Below are 13,093 nucleotides of genomic sequence, written 5' to 3' on the forward strand. Positions count from 1 at the left end.
CTCTATTTACAAATAAGTTCTATAAGAAAAAAAAATAAAAATAAAAAATCTAAACCAGTGGCATAACGGGATGGAAATATAAACTAGAAAAAATATTAACAGGTCCTCCGTCCATGACAATGACTCACTGCGGAGCTGGCAGTTTTAATCTGAACAGCTCTTAAAGCTGAGTGGATGGTTAGATGCATGATGGGCTAGTATTTAAAAAAAATAGCATCTTTCCAGCATTAAGGTAATAACAGTACTGTTTTTTTTATCATCTTGTTGCAGTTATAAATTTGACTGCTAAATGAATGATAAAGAACTATATTAAAACTTGTTTTGTAAAATTTCTTCGTCATTTGAATATTGATTTAAAAATCGGTTTAAATCATAAATCAGATTTTTTTTCTAAAATAAAAAAAAAAAACAGGGATTTTTTTTAGGCTATATGATATTACCCTACTTTAAAAACAAGTAAAGAAGGTTCCCTTTAGAATTACTTTAGTTGTCAATTACTAAAGTTTTTTTTTTACTTCGTGTGAATGTTGTTGATTATAATGAGAGAACTTGAGTTTAATTGTGAGGACGTTTTATTAATTCTTTAAGATTTAATCGTGCTGGTTTAATTTTATTCGTTTCTTGTTTTAGGCAAATTAGGCCTAAATAATGGGAACGAAATTATACAGTGCTTCACATTTAAACATGCAACAATTTCTTAATCCGTTTATGGACAAATGTCTTTTTCCCAATAAGTTAAAGGACAGGTAACGAATAACAAAAATGCATGTTGTTTTATTAACCCTCTGGAGTCGATTAACGCGGATACGCGTTATGAGTCATTTTCTCCTGATAACCCCGAAAAGAACTTAAATTACACTTTCAATTTTAATCGTACAGATAAGAGCAATACATCAATCGAATCTGTAAAGGGTTTCCTTTTTTTTGGATACAGACATAATAACAACAAAACTTTGTGCACTTATAAAATAAAGATAACAAACAAGGTGTGCTGTCTGCAGCCTTTGTCTGCGCCGATCTTCATTTACAAACACGTCATTAAAATGAACTGTAACTCCGTGAATACTCAACGAAAATACATGAGAGAGATATCTATAGAAAGCTTGACATGTCTTTTAAACTAAACAAGTGCCGCCGAAAACAGATATTCTGTGATAAAGTAATCCTTATATTGACATTTTGCATATTAATCCATGTAGCCAACCCCCCTAAAATAGGCTACCACTTTTAATGCTCCAATGCAAAGTAAACCACTATTTCTTTTGAATAATATAACGCATAATATAATATAAATAATACTGCACACCTTTTAAATGTGTCAAATCTAAAATATGGTTTAATACCATGTAGATTAGAGAAAATATAATCACAGGTTCAGGCACAGGCTTGACATCCTGCTTGAATTTGTTCTAAGAAATGCACCAAAAGTACCAAACTTTCGTCTGTGGATATTAAATATTAAATGTTAAATATTTTAACTACAGTGTTTTTCTTTCATTTTCCCTGACTGAAGCCATCAAATCTAACACATCAGTGAGGCAAAACTGACGTCTATTAGCGAAAATGTGCTTTGATGCGCTTGTTTGATAACTTGTGGTTAAAGCGCCACTCAGCGGTCAAAGGCTGCAAATGCACTTTATACCGCCGCTGCGGTGGTACGTGCGGCAGTAAAAAGGGCCTTTTGGATGTCTACTTAGTGTGTATATATATATATATATATATATATATATATATATATATATATATATATATATATATATATATATATATATATATATTTATTTATTTATTTAAATATAATATATTTATATTTAAATATAATATAATTATATTTAAATGTGACACACACACACACACATATATATATAAATATATATATATATATATATATATATATATATATATTTATATATATATGTGTGTGTGTGTGTGTGTGTGTGTCACATTTAAATATAATTATATTTTAATTCATTTCTTAATTGTTTTTATTTTTATAATGATAATTCAGAGAATGATAAAATCTGAATAAGCCTTACCAGTGTTGTGATAATTATTTTTAAGGCACTCTATGTTTTAAAAAATAAATAAATACTGTAATATAATAATAGTTTAGTCAAATAACATAAAGAAGACCATACCCCTCGATGCCTGTGAAACTTTTCTCCCTCAAACAGCACGCTAACATTACTCTACACTACAGACTACACACAGCAATATAAACAACATATCTGCATGTTCTCACATTACATCGTTCTTGTAAAATAATAATAAGTAAATAAACATCAAAATCACTTCGCTGAGAATGAAACACCACTTACCAGCTGCCGCGGTGTTAATAATATCCTCTAGCAATTAAAAAATGCGCGTGCAGCTTGAGAGGAATCGTCCCGCTCGGAGGAGGTCGTCGTCGTCAGGTGAAAGGTCATCATGTGGGTCATTTTATTTACGGCTAAATTATTATTAATAAATTTTACTAATATTTAGATTGGGCATGGGCAGGCATTCACAAAAGGACATGTTATTACAAAAAAATTGAGGAAAATTTGCTTTGACAAAAGGGCACTTTGGGCACCAAGGGGCAAAGGGGCAGGTGCTCAAGCAAATATATATATTTATTGTGTTATAACAGAGGTTTGTGAGATTGCATGAACTGAGATCATAGCCGGAGAGTGAACCACCTCCAGGGTAAGGCTAAAAGCAGCCAAATGTATTAACAGGGTGGCCACCACTAACAAAAGCTTGGCCACCTCTTTTCGCCACCCCACTCAAAACTGCAGTTTTTGTCCATTTTTTTTCTTGACAAGAAATTAATTTATTTAGATGCGAAGCCACCGTACCTCTTTAGGCTATGACCACATCAAACAGGAGATTTTTAAATACACACTTGAGCTTCAGGCGCGAGTCAAACGAGCACGGAAAAGCTACAGCAGGCAGATGAGCTTAAGTAGAACAACTGTGAACTGCGGTCTGATGAGATAATGTTAGACTATATTTTACTGTGCTCACAGCACACTCTCTTCAACAGTACGCAGATATGTGGCGCACGCTCTCTATCACTTCATCATAAATAACCCACACAAGTATCTTTGAGCATAGGCTACATACCTCGTTCTGTCATCAGCTAAGTCATGAAATCACCAAAAAGGCGATTAAAACTGCAAACTGCATGTACACACACAAGATGTTTTCTCAAATGCATGTACCAAAATATATTCTGCAATTTGAGACTACCATATAAGGCACAAGATGATAAATAAATGTGAGCACAGTGCACTTATACTAGAAAATATGCGAAAATGAAAATATCTAAATGCATAAAATAACTCATTTTATATTCTGGAATTTCTGACTTCTGCCTTTTTCAAATTTTTATCACTACGCATTCCTCATACAGGAGTATGCAATGTTGGAGAGCAAGCATTTGGTAGTTTGAGTAAACAATAAAGCTATAGTGAGCCCCTTTATAAAAATACCTGGAGGTGAGGAATAATACAAAAAAATTTCATCTTCACCCAGTATTACTTGATTTAATTTACAAATATCTCATTTACAGTTAAGTAGAAATTAATTGTACTCAGTTGTGTTTTAGGCACTAAAACAGTCCAGTAGTCTACATTATAATCAAACATATTTTTATATTGAAATAAGGAAGATTTCTGTGCCACCCCAGACTGGTTGCTGGCCTCTCTCTCACCACCCCTATGAAAAACATCCTGGCTCAGCCACTGTGTATTAAACATCATAAACACGTCTTTTTGGCAGGAAAACCAGACATGGGTGTCATGAAGAGTAAATAATAATATTTTTTTTAAATGGGACATAATTTGGATTTAACAAGATTACAATTTAATAATAATGTCAGAAATGTATAATTATATAATGTTTCATTTCCACCATTATTCAAGCAGCGAATAAATTATATAGAGAGTGACATTATCACTAACATTGATCTATCACGAGTTTAAGCACTATCAAGATTCAAGATTCAAGTTTTTTTATAGTTATTGTTTGATTTTCTAAAAAAAAAAAAAAAAAAAAAACGTCTAAGGTTACGTATGTAAACCTGGTTCCTCGAAGAAACGAGACGCTGCAGCGAGGATGATTGGGGAACACCCCCATCGTGACGTCTCTGAATCATGTGTGTAATCAGTCTAATGGATGGGCGAGACGTCATAGGCGGGTGACATCAGAGACCAGGAAGCACAAAAGCATGAGAGGCGCAGCTGGCATCAGCCTCAAAGGATGAAGCAAGCGCCGGCCAGAGATGCCGGAAGTGTGGCACTGCGACGCAGCGTCTCGTTCCTTCGAAGAACCAGGGTTACATACTTAACCTTAGACGTTCCTCTTCAGGAACTCGAGCTGCGTCAAGGACGATTCAGGAACGAGAATGCCCATGCCGCCAGACTTACAAATCTCTGCCAGTGTGGGAAACTGCACAGCTAGGATGAGAGAACAGAGGGGCCTGGAGTGGCTCGTAAATCTAGACCATAAAATCTTACAAAGGTCAAAGGCGTGGACCACCCCACAGCCTCGCAGATGTCACGCATAGAGACACCTGCTAGGAAGGCCTTGGAGGCCGCCACACTTCTAGTGGAGTGAGCCTTGACCCCCAGGGGAAAGGGGAAGTCAGAGGAATCATATGCAAGAGAAATAGCATGTACTATCCACCGGCTGAGGGTCTGTTTAGTAGCAGGAAGACCTCTCTTAGCGGGACCATAACAGACAAACAACTGGTCCGCCCTACTCCACAGGGCAGCTCTGTGGACGTATGTGTCCAACTGCTCTGAGCGAGAGGAATTCATCCTGGGCCCACACAAGGATCTGGTACGCTAGGTGAGTGCGTGAGTGCAGACCTCCTTGGTGGTTGATGTAAGAGACCACCGCTGTGTTGTCGGTGTGCACCTTGGTGACCTCTTAGGTCTGGGAGAAAATAACGAAGTGCCCGAAGCATGGCCAGCATTTCCAGGCAGTTAATGTGCCATGTCAGATGGCGACCACTCCACAGACCGTGGGCTGGGTGGCCACTCATGACTGCACCCCAGCCGGTGAGGGACGCGTCCGTCGCTAGCATCACATGGCGACAAGGAGCTCCCAGCACCGGGCCCTGAGACAAGAACCAAGGCACGTAGGCAGCGCTGCGTGACCTTGATCATGCGAAGTGGGTTTCTCCTTGGGGAAAACCCCTTGGTCTTGAGCCACCACTGTAGGGGTCTCATGTACATCAGGCCAATAGGTATCACGTTGGATGCAACTGCCATCAGACCCAGCAGTTTTTGAAACTGCTTTACAGTGAGTGACTGGCCTTCTCTCACTCTCGCAATTGTGGTGAGGATCGACTCAATCCGAGCAGGTGACATGCATGCCTGCATCGTGGTCGAAATCCCACACCACGCCCAGATAATTGGTTCTCTGTACTGGAGAAAGCACACTTTTCTTAGCATTCAGTCTTAACCCCAGCTCTCTCATGTGGGCGAGAACGACATCTCGATGCCGAACTGCCATCTGCTCTGATTGAGCTAAAATCAACCAATCGTCGATATAGTTCAGTATGCAGATGCCCTGGAGTCGTAGCGGAGCCAGGGCTGCATCCACACACTTTGTGAAAGTGCGGGGTGAGAGTGCAAGGCCAAAGGGATGTACTCGATATTGGTATGCTTCGCCCCCAAAAGCAAACCTCAGAAACTTCCTGTGTAGGGGAAGGATGGAGAAATGGAAATATGCATCTTTTAGATCTATTGTGACAAACCAGTCCTCTGACCTGATCTGAGACACGACCTGTTTAGGGCATCCTGAACTTCAGTCGCTTGACTGAGCGGTTTACTAGGCGCAGATCTAAAATGGGACACAACCACCCATCCTTCTTTGGAACAATGAAGTACCGGCGGTAGAACCCGGACTCTCTGTCATGAGGAGGGACCACCTTGATGGCCTCCTTCCTCAGGAGAGCATGCACTCCCTGTTCCATAACCAGAGCCTGCTCGGGACCCACCAGCATGGATGAAACCCCGTTGAATCGAGGCAGAGGAGAACCAAACTGAATTTTGCGCACCAACACATGGTGACTTCTTAGGTCCGGGAGAAAATAATGAAGTTCACGAAGCACAGCCAGCATCTCCAGGCTGATCGGCTTTCAGCAGATCGGCTTGGTATGCCTGTAGCACTGCCATGGTATGCAGACACACACCAGCCTGACCCGCTGCCGAGTACCCCTTGCCCACCAGTGTTGATGTTGTGCGCAGTGGCTTGGAGGGCAGCGCCGGAGCCTTCAAATGCATGTACCAAAATATATTCTGCAATTTGAGACTACCATATAAGGCACAAGATGATAAATAAATGTGAGCACAGTGCACTTATACTAGAAAATATGCGAAAATGAAAATATCTAAATGCATAAAATAACTCATTTTATATTCTGGAATTTCTGACTTCTGCCTTTTTCAAATTTTTATCACTACGCATTCCTCATACAGGAGTATGCAATGTTGGAGAGCAAGCATTTGGTAGTTTGAGTAAACAATAAAGCTATAGTGAGCCCCTTTATAAAAATACCTGGAGGTGAGGAATAATACAAAAAAATTTCATCTTCACCCAGTATTACTTGATTTAATTTACAAATATCTCATTTACAGTTAAGTAGAAATTAATTGTACTCAGTTGTGTTTTAGGCACTAAAACAGTCCAGTAGTCTACATTATAATCAAACATATTTTTATATTGAAATAAGGAAGATTTCTGTGCCACCCCAGACTGGTTGCTGGCCTCTCTCTCACCACCCCTATGAAAAACATCCTGGCTCAGCCACTGTGTATTAAACATCATAAACACGTCTTTTTGGCAGGAAAACCAGACATGGGTGTCATGAAGAGTAAATAATGATATTTTTTTTAAATGGGACATAATTTGGATTTAACAAGATTACAATTTAATAATAATGTCAGAAATGTATAATTATATAATGTTTCATTTCCACCATTATTCAAGCAGCGAATAAATTATATAGAGAGTGACATTATCACTAACATTGATCTATCACGAGTTTAAGCACTATCAAGATTCAAGATTCAAGTTTTTTTATAGTTATTGTTTGATTTTCTAAAAAAAAAAAAAAAAAAAAAAACGTCTAAGGTTACGTATGTAAACCTGGTTCCTCGAAGAAACGAGACGCTGCAGCGAGGATGATTGGGGAACACCCCCATCGTGACGTCTCTGAATCATGTGTGTAATCAGTCTAATGGATGGGCGAGACGTCATAGGCGGGTGACATCAGAGACCAGGAAGCACAAAAGCATGAGAGGCGCAGCTGGCATCAGCCTCAAAGGATGAAGCAAGCGCCGGCCAGAGATGCCGGAAGTGTGGCACTGCGACGCAGCGTCTCGTTCCTTCGAAGAACCAGGGTTACATACTTAACCTTAGACGTTCCTCTTCAGGAACTCGAGCTGCGTCAAGGACGATTCAGGAACGAGAATGCCCATGCCGCCAGACTTACAAATCTCTGCCAGTGTGGGAAACTGCACAGCTAGGATGAGAGAACAGAGGGGCCTGGAGTGGCTCGTAAATCTAGACCATAAAATCTTACAAAGGTCAAAGGCGTGGACCACCCCACAGCCTCGCAGATGTCACGCATAGAGACACCTGCTAGGAAGGCCTTGGAGGCCGCCACACTTCTAGTGGAGTGAGCCTTGACCCCCAGGGGAAAGGGGAAGTCAGAGGAATCATATGCAAGAGAAATAGCATGTACTATCCACCGGCTGAGGGTCTGTTTAGTAGCAGGAAGACCTCTCTTAGCGGGACCATAACAGACAAACAACTGGTCCGCCCTACTCCACAGGGCAGCTCTGTGGACGTATGTGTCCAACTGCTCTGAGCGAGAGGAATTCATCCTGGGCCCACACAAGGATCTGGTACGCTAGGTGAGTGCGTGAGTGCAGACCTCCTTGGTGGTTGATGTAAGAGACCACCGCTGTGTTGTCGGTGTGCACCTTGGTGACCTCTTAGGTCTGGGAGAAAATAACGAAGTGCCCGAAGCATGGCCAGCATTTCCAGGCAGTTAATGTGCCATGTCAGATGGCGACCACTCCACAGACCGTGGGCTGGGTGGCCACTCATGACTGCACCCCAGCCGGTGAGGGACGCGTCCGTCGCTAGCATCACATGGCGACAAGGAGCTCCCAGCACCGGGCCCTGAGACAAGAACCAAGGCACGTAGGCAGCGCTGCGTGACCTTGATCATGCGAAGTGGGTTTCTCCTTGGGGAAAACCCCTTGGTCTTGAGCCACCACTGTAGGGGTCTCATGTACATCAGGCCAATAGGTATCACGTTGGATGCAACTGCCATCAGACCCAGCAGTTTTTGAAACTGCTTTACAGTGAGTGACTGGCCTTCTCTCACTCTCGCAATTGTGGTGAGGATCGACTCAATCCGAGCAGGTGACATGCATGCCTGCATCGTGGTCGAAATCCCACACCACGCCCAGATAATTGGTTCTCTGTACTGGAGAAAGCACACTTTTCTTAGCATTCAGTCTTAACCCCAGCTCTCTCATGTGGGCGAGAACGACATCTCGATGCCGAACTGCCATCTGCTCTGATTGAGCTAAAATCAACCAATCGTCGATATAGTTCAGTATGCAGATGCCCTGGAGTCGTAGCGGAGCCAGGGCTGCATCCACACACTTTGTGAAAGTGCGGGGTGAGAGTGCAAGGCCAAAGGGATGTACTCGATATTGGTATGCTTCGCCCCCAAAAGCAAACCTCAGAAACTTCCTGTGTAGGGGAAGGATGGAGAAATGGAAATATGCATCTTTTAGATCTATTGTGACAAACCAGTCCTCTGACCTGATCTGAGACACGACCTGTTTAGGGCATCCTGAACTTCAGTCGCTTGACTGAGCGGTTTACTAGGCGCAGATCTAAAATGGGACACAACCACCCATCCTTCTTTGGAACAATGAAGTACCGGCGGTAGAACCCGGACTCTCTGTCATGAGGAGGGACCACCTCGATGGCCTCCTTCCTCAGGAGAGCATGCACTCCCTGTTCCATAACCAGAGCCTGCTCGGGACCCACCAGCATGGATGAAACCCCGTTGAATCGAGGCAGAGGAGAACCAAACTGAATTTTGCGCACCAACACATGGTGACTTCTTAGGTCCGGGAGAAAATAATGAAGTTCACGAAGCACAGCCAGCATCTCCAGGCTGATCGGCTTTCAGCAGATCGGCTTGGTATGCCTGTAGCACTGCCATGGTATGCAGACACACACCAGCCTGACCCGCTGCCGAGTACCCCTTGCCCACCAGTGTTGATGTTGTGCGCAGTGGCTTGGAGGGCAGCGCCGGAGCCTTTAATGACGATGCCGCGCCGGGTGACAGATAGCTCGAGAGCATCTGTTCAACCCGGGGCATCACCTTATAACCGCGCTCATTCATCCCCGCTACGTTGCCGTAGTGCACAGAAACGGGGATGAAGATGCGGGCCGAGAAGGGTTTTCCCACGATTTACACACCTCGGCGTGCAAATCGGGGAAAAAAGGCAGGCTTCGGCGTGGAGGTGGTGGCTTAGTTTGCAGAAAATGCTCATCAAGTTAGCTTTTCTGCGGTTCAGCCTTTTTCTCGGTGGGCCATTCGATGTTTAACTTGGCCACAGCATGAGTAACCACCTCCAAAAGCTCCTCATACTAGGGCGATTGAGGTGGCGAATCCTCAGCAGCGTTCACCACATCAACCTCCTCAGAGGAAGATAGATGAAACGCCGAGCCTGCTCCCCAGGGAGAAGTAGCGCCGGAGCGCGCTTCTTATCCCTGAGAGCGGGCGCTGGATCTGGCAGGTGAGGAAAAATATAGGGACTCGCCCGTCTCTATTCCCTCTGCCAAATTCAACTGCGAACCCCATGAGCGAGATTGCCGCTCAACCTCGGCATAAGCGGGACCAGCGCCGAGGGGAATACTAGCGAAGGCTCCTTCGGTGAAGAGAGCCCTCTGGGAACGGAGAACATGCAGGGCAAGCCGCTCGTAATGCGAGCATTCGGGCCCCTCGAGAACCGACTCTGCATGCTCCGCTCCCAGGCAAACAATGCACAAACTGTGTGTATCCCTGCCTGAGATGTAGCGAGGACAGGGAGGAACACACAGTCTGAAACGCTGCTTGACTTCGCCCATTTTGTGTTTGGTCTTGGAGGGTGCTTTTGACGCAGCGTCTCATTCCTTTAAGGAACTATCGTTATAATCACTAAAGCTGTATAAACTGTGAAATTAATCTCTTACTTTTTACATACATCTGCGCTTTGTTGTATATGATGAGGGAATTCGCAAGAGTCCGGAATTCAGTCAGCAAACGCGCACGCGCTCAACAAAACTGATGAGTTTCAGTGAGGGCTCATCTGAACGCTTCTGTTTTGCCATTGCATTCCTAAACTCCTATAATTTTATTTATTTTATATTTACGATTTAGATTTAATCCAAATCCATGCACTAATGGAGTGAACAGCAATCAAGATCAAGCATCTCTGACTCTCTCTCATTCTTGGTGAAAATCAGAGCGCATCATTCTCTTATTTCCCGCTGTGATGTAACCCTTGATCTCAGTTCGTCCAGTTTGTTTTCCAGAGATTGCACCTTAGCTAACAACAGGCTGGGTAGTGTTGGTCGGCTAGCGTGAACTTTTATCCTAGCATGAAACCCTCCCCTTTTGCCTCACTTGCGTCACCTTCTACAGGGCGCTGTCCTCGGGTCAGCTACCTTGCTCAAGCTCGGTGCTTCGGAGGCTTCCTGTGAGTGGTGGCGGTGACTGTGGGAGCGTCTAATGTGTTGTAGCTCCAGAAGTATAAAACCGATAAATTCAAGATGGTTGGCTGAATTGGGGATGTCCGGTAATGCCAGTATGTTGTACGTTAGCAAATAAAAAGAAAAAACAGCATTCAAGAACAGTGCGAGCAAACACGTCTGCCTCGGGGGGCGCCATCTTGCATCTTATATGATTAATGATATGATTAACGAATAGACTACTTATAATAGTAGAATAGACTGTCTGAATAATAGTCGACTAGACAAATTAATAATAGTCAGAGGAGGATCTATGACTTCTGGAAGCACCTCTTTTAGGAGCTTAGGGTCTAACATACATGTTGGTTTAGGTTATTTGACAAGTTTATATAATTCTTCCTCTCCTATAGTAGAGAATGAGTGGAACTATCTATAGTGCACTGTCTGATGCTATACTGTAGCTTACGGCTGCATGGTTACAATTTTATCTCTAATATTATCAATCTTTGATAATAAAGTAGTTCATAAAATCATTACGGCTGTGCTGTTGGGAAATGTCAGCACCTGTTGATGCTTTATTTTTTGTTGATTTAGCCACTGTACTGAAAAAATACCTGGGGTTATGTTTGTTTTTTTTGGACTATGGTGGCTGGTGTCTCTATTTTTAAGTCCTATACAATAGAATTGCCAATAAAGAGCGTTTTCATCAGGTTTATCAGTGGGTGTGTCACTGAGTGGAGAGAACCTGTTTAATGTTTTGATCGGAATGGAAGAGCGGCGATTTGACCCACGACTATGCTGCCTCACAATCACCCAGTTGCCCTGCTGCAGAGGCACTTTAGCCAGAACCAAACAATGTTCAGGACTCCCTGAACTAATCAAATCCAAAGCTGTATCTACAGCCCTCATATTATTACTGTCCTCAATTAAAGTTTGGATGCGTGTCTCTAATTCTAAAACCTTCTCTGTCAGCCTAACTATTTTCATTTGCATTTATCACGTGAATCCCTCTTTGACGACAGTGAGAGCTAAACTGTACGTGTGGCAAGTGGTGCAAACAACAATAGCAGGAGAAATAGCTATTACTCACCATGACTGGAGAATGATTCTGACTTACCGCTGTTGTTTGATGAACTCATGGGAAATGGCGTGAGAGAGAAAAGAATGAGGCAAAAGAAAAATGAAAAGAAAATGATAATAGATGCTAATAGAAACGTGGATGGAAACGTGAATGTCAAGCTAACCGGCTAACGAATGCCTACAGCATGCTGCACCCGCAATTTAAAATTTAAAATCGAAAGGTCAGATTAGTTAAATTAGATTGATAGATAATATTGGATATATGGTGGGAATTTTCCTTCTACATCAACTACTGCACATCTGAAGACCCCTCTGTCAAGCTCCTGAAGTTTTGAGATGAGACCACACTCATTGGCCTCATTCAGGACGGTGACAAGTCTGCTTACAGACAGGAGGTTAAGGAGCTGGCTGTCTGGTGCAGTTTTAACAACCTGGAGCTAAACATGCTCAAAACTGTGGGGATGATTGTGGATTTCAGGACCCATGCAATTATGAAGATATTTCACTGACCTTTGGAAGAATGTGTCCCAATACTTGTACAACATGTTAAATATTTAGATTGACAAATGTGTCTCTTTTTTTCCTAATGATATTCCACTTATTTTTATATTTTGTTACGGTTTGGTTTGCTGTGTTTCTCAATATTTGTAGTATGATTAATTAAATGTTTACTTTAGTATAGTCAAAAGGAAAAAAATAAAGATGGCAAAGACTGTGTTTCTCCAATTCTAGGTGGTGTACAAAAACAACGACATACGACTGGAACTCTCTCGCCTGGCCCGCATCGCAGACCCCAAGATGAAGCTAGAAGGGGATGTGGTGTTTAAATGTGAGAATGTCCCCACACTAGACCCTATCTCTTTTGAGACACCAGAATCCTTCCTCAGCCTGCCCAAGTGGAACACCAAGCGTGTGGGCTCCATTTCCTTTGACCTCCGCACCTCAGAGCCCAATGGACTAATTCTTTTTACACAAGGTAAGCCCCAGGAGAAGAAAGATGCTCATAGCCAGAAGAGCAACAAAGTGGACTTCTTCGCTGTGGAACTTCTAGATGGAAATATCTATCTTCTGCTGGACATGGGATCAGGAACAATTAAAGTCAAAGCCACACAGAGTAAGGTCAATGACGGAGCATGGCACCATGTGGACATCCAGAGAGATGGAAGATCAGGTGAGAAGATTCATTTTCTCCAGAACATCATGTATCTTATAAGTAAAGTGTTGTTTTGTATGGAGCTCACACATGACATGCAAG

The 13,093-nt window shown here is 42.7% G+C and overlaps 1 protein-coding gene across 12 annotated transcripts in view; it reads left to right on the top strand.

The window, feature by feature from the left end:
- Positions 1-13,093, top strand: part of LOC132092740 (neurexin-3b-like) — a 539,941-nt gene that overhangs the window by 159,958 nt on the left and 366,890 nt on the right. For all 12 annotated transcript variants that reach the window (XR_009422248.1, XR_009422247.1, XR_009422249.1 and 9 more), the window contains one exon: positions 12,571-13,009. Coding sequence is in view for 9 of the 12 variants with exons in the window: in XM_059499108.1 (XP_059355091.1) it covers positions 12,571-13,009 (439 nt within the window). In the remaining 3 variants the exon portion in view is untranslated. The remainder of the gene's footprint in view (positions 1-12,570; positions 13,010-13,093) is intronic.

Source organism: Carassius carassius, chromosome 18, assembly GCF_963082965.1.
Source record: "Carassius carassius chromosome 18, fCarCar2.1, whole genome shotgun sequence".
Lineage (NCBI taxonomy): Eukaryota > Metazoa > Chordata > Actinopteri > Cypriniformes > Cyprinidae > Carassius > Carassius carassius.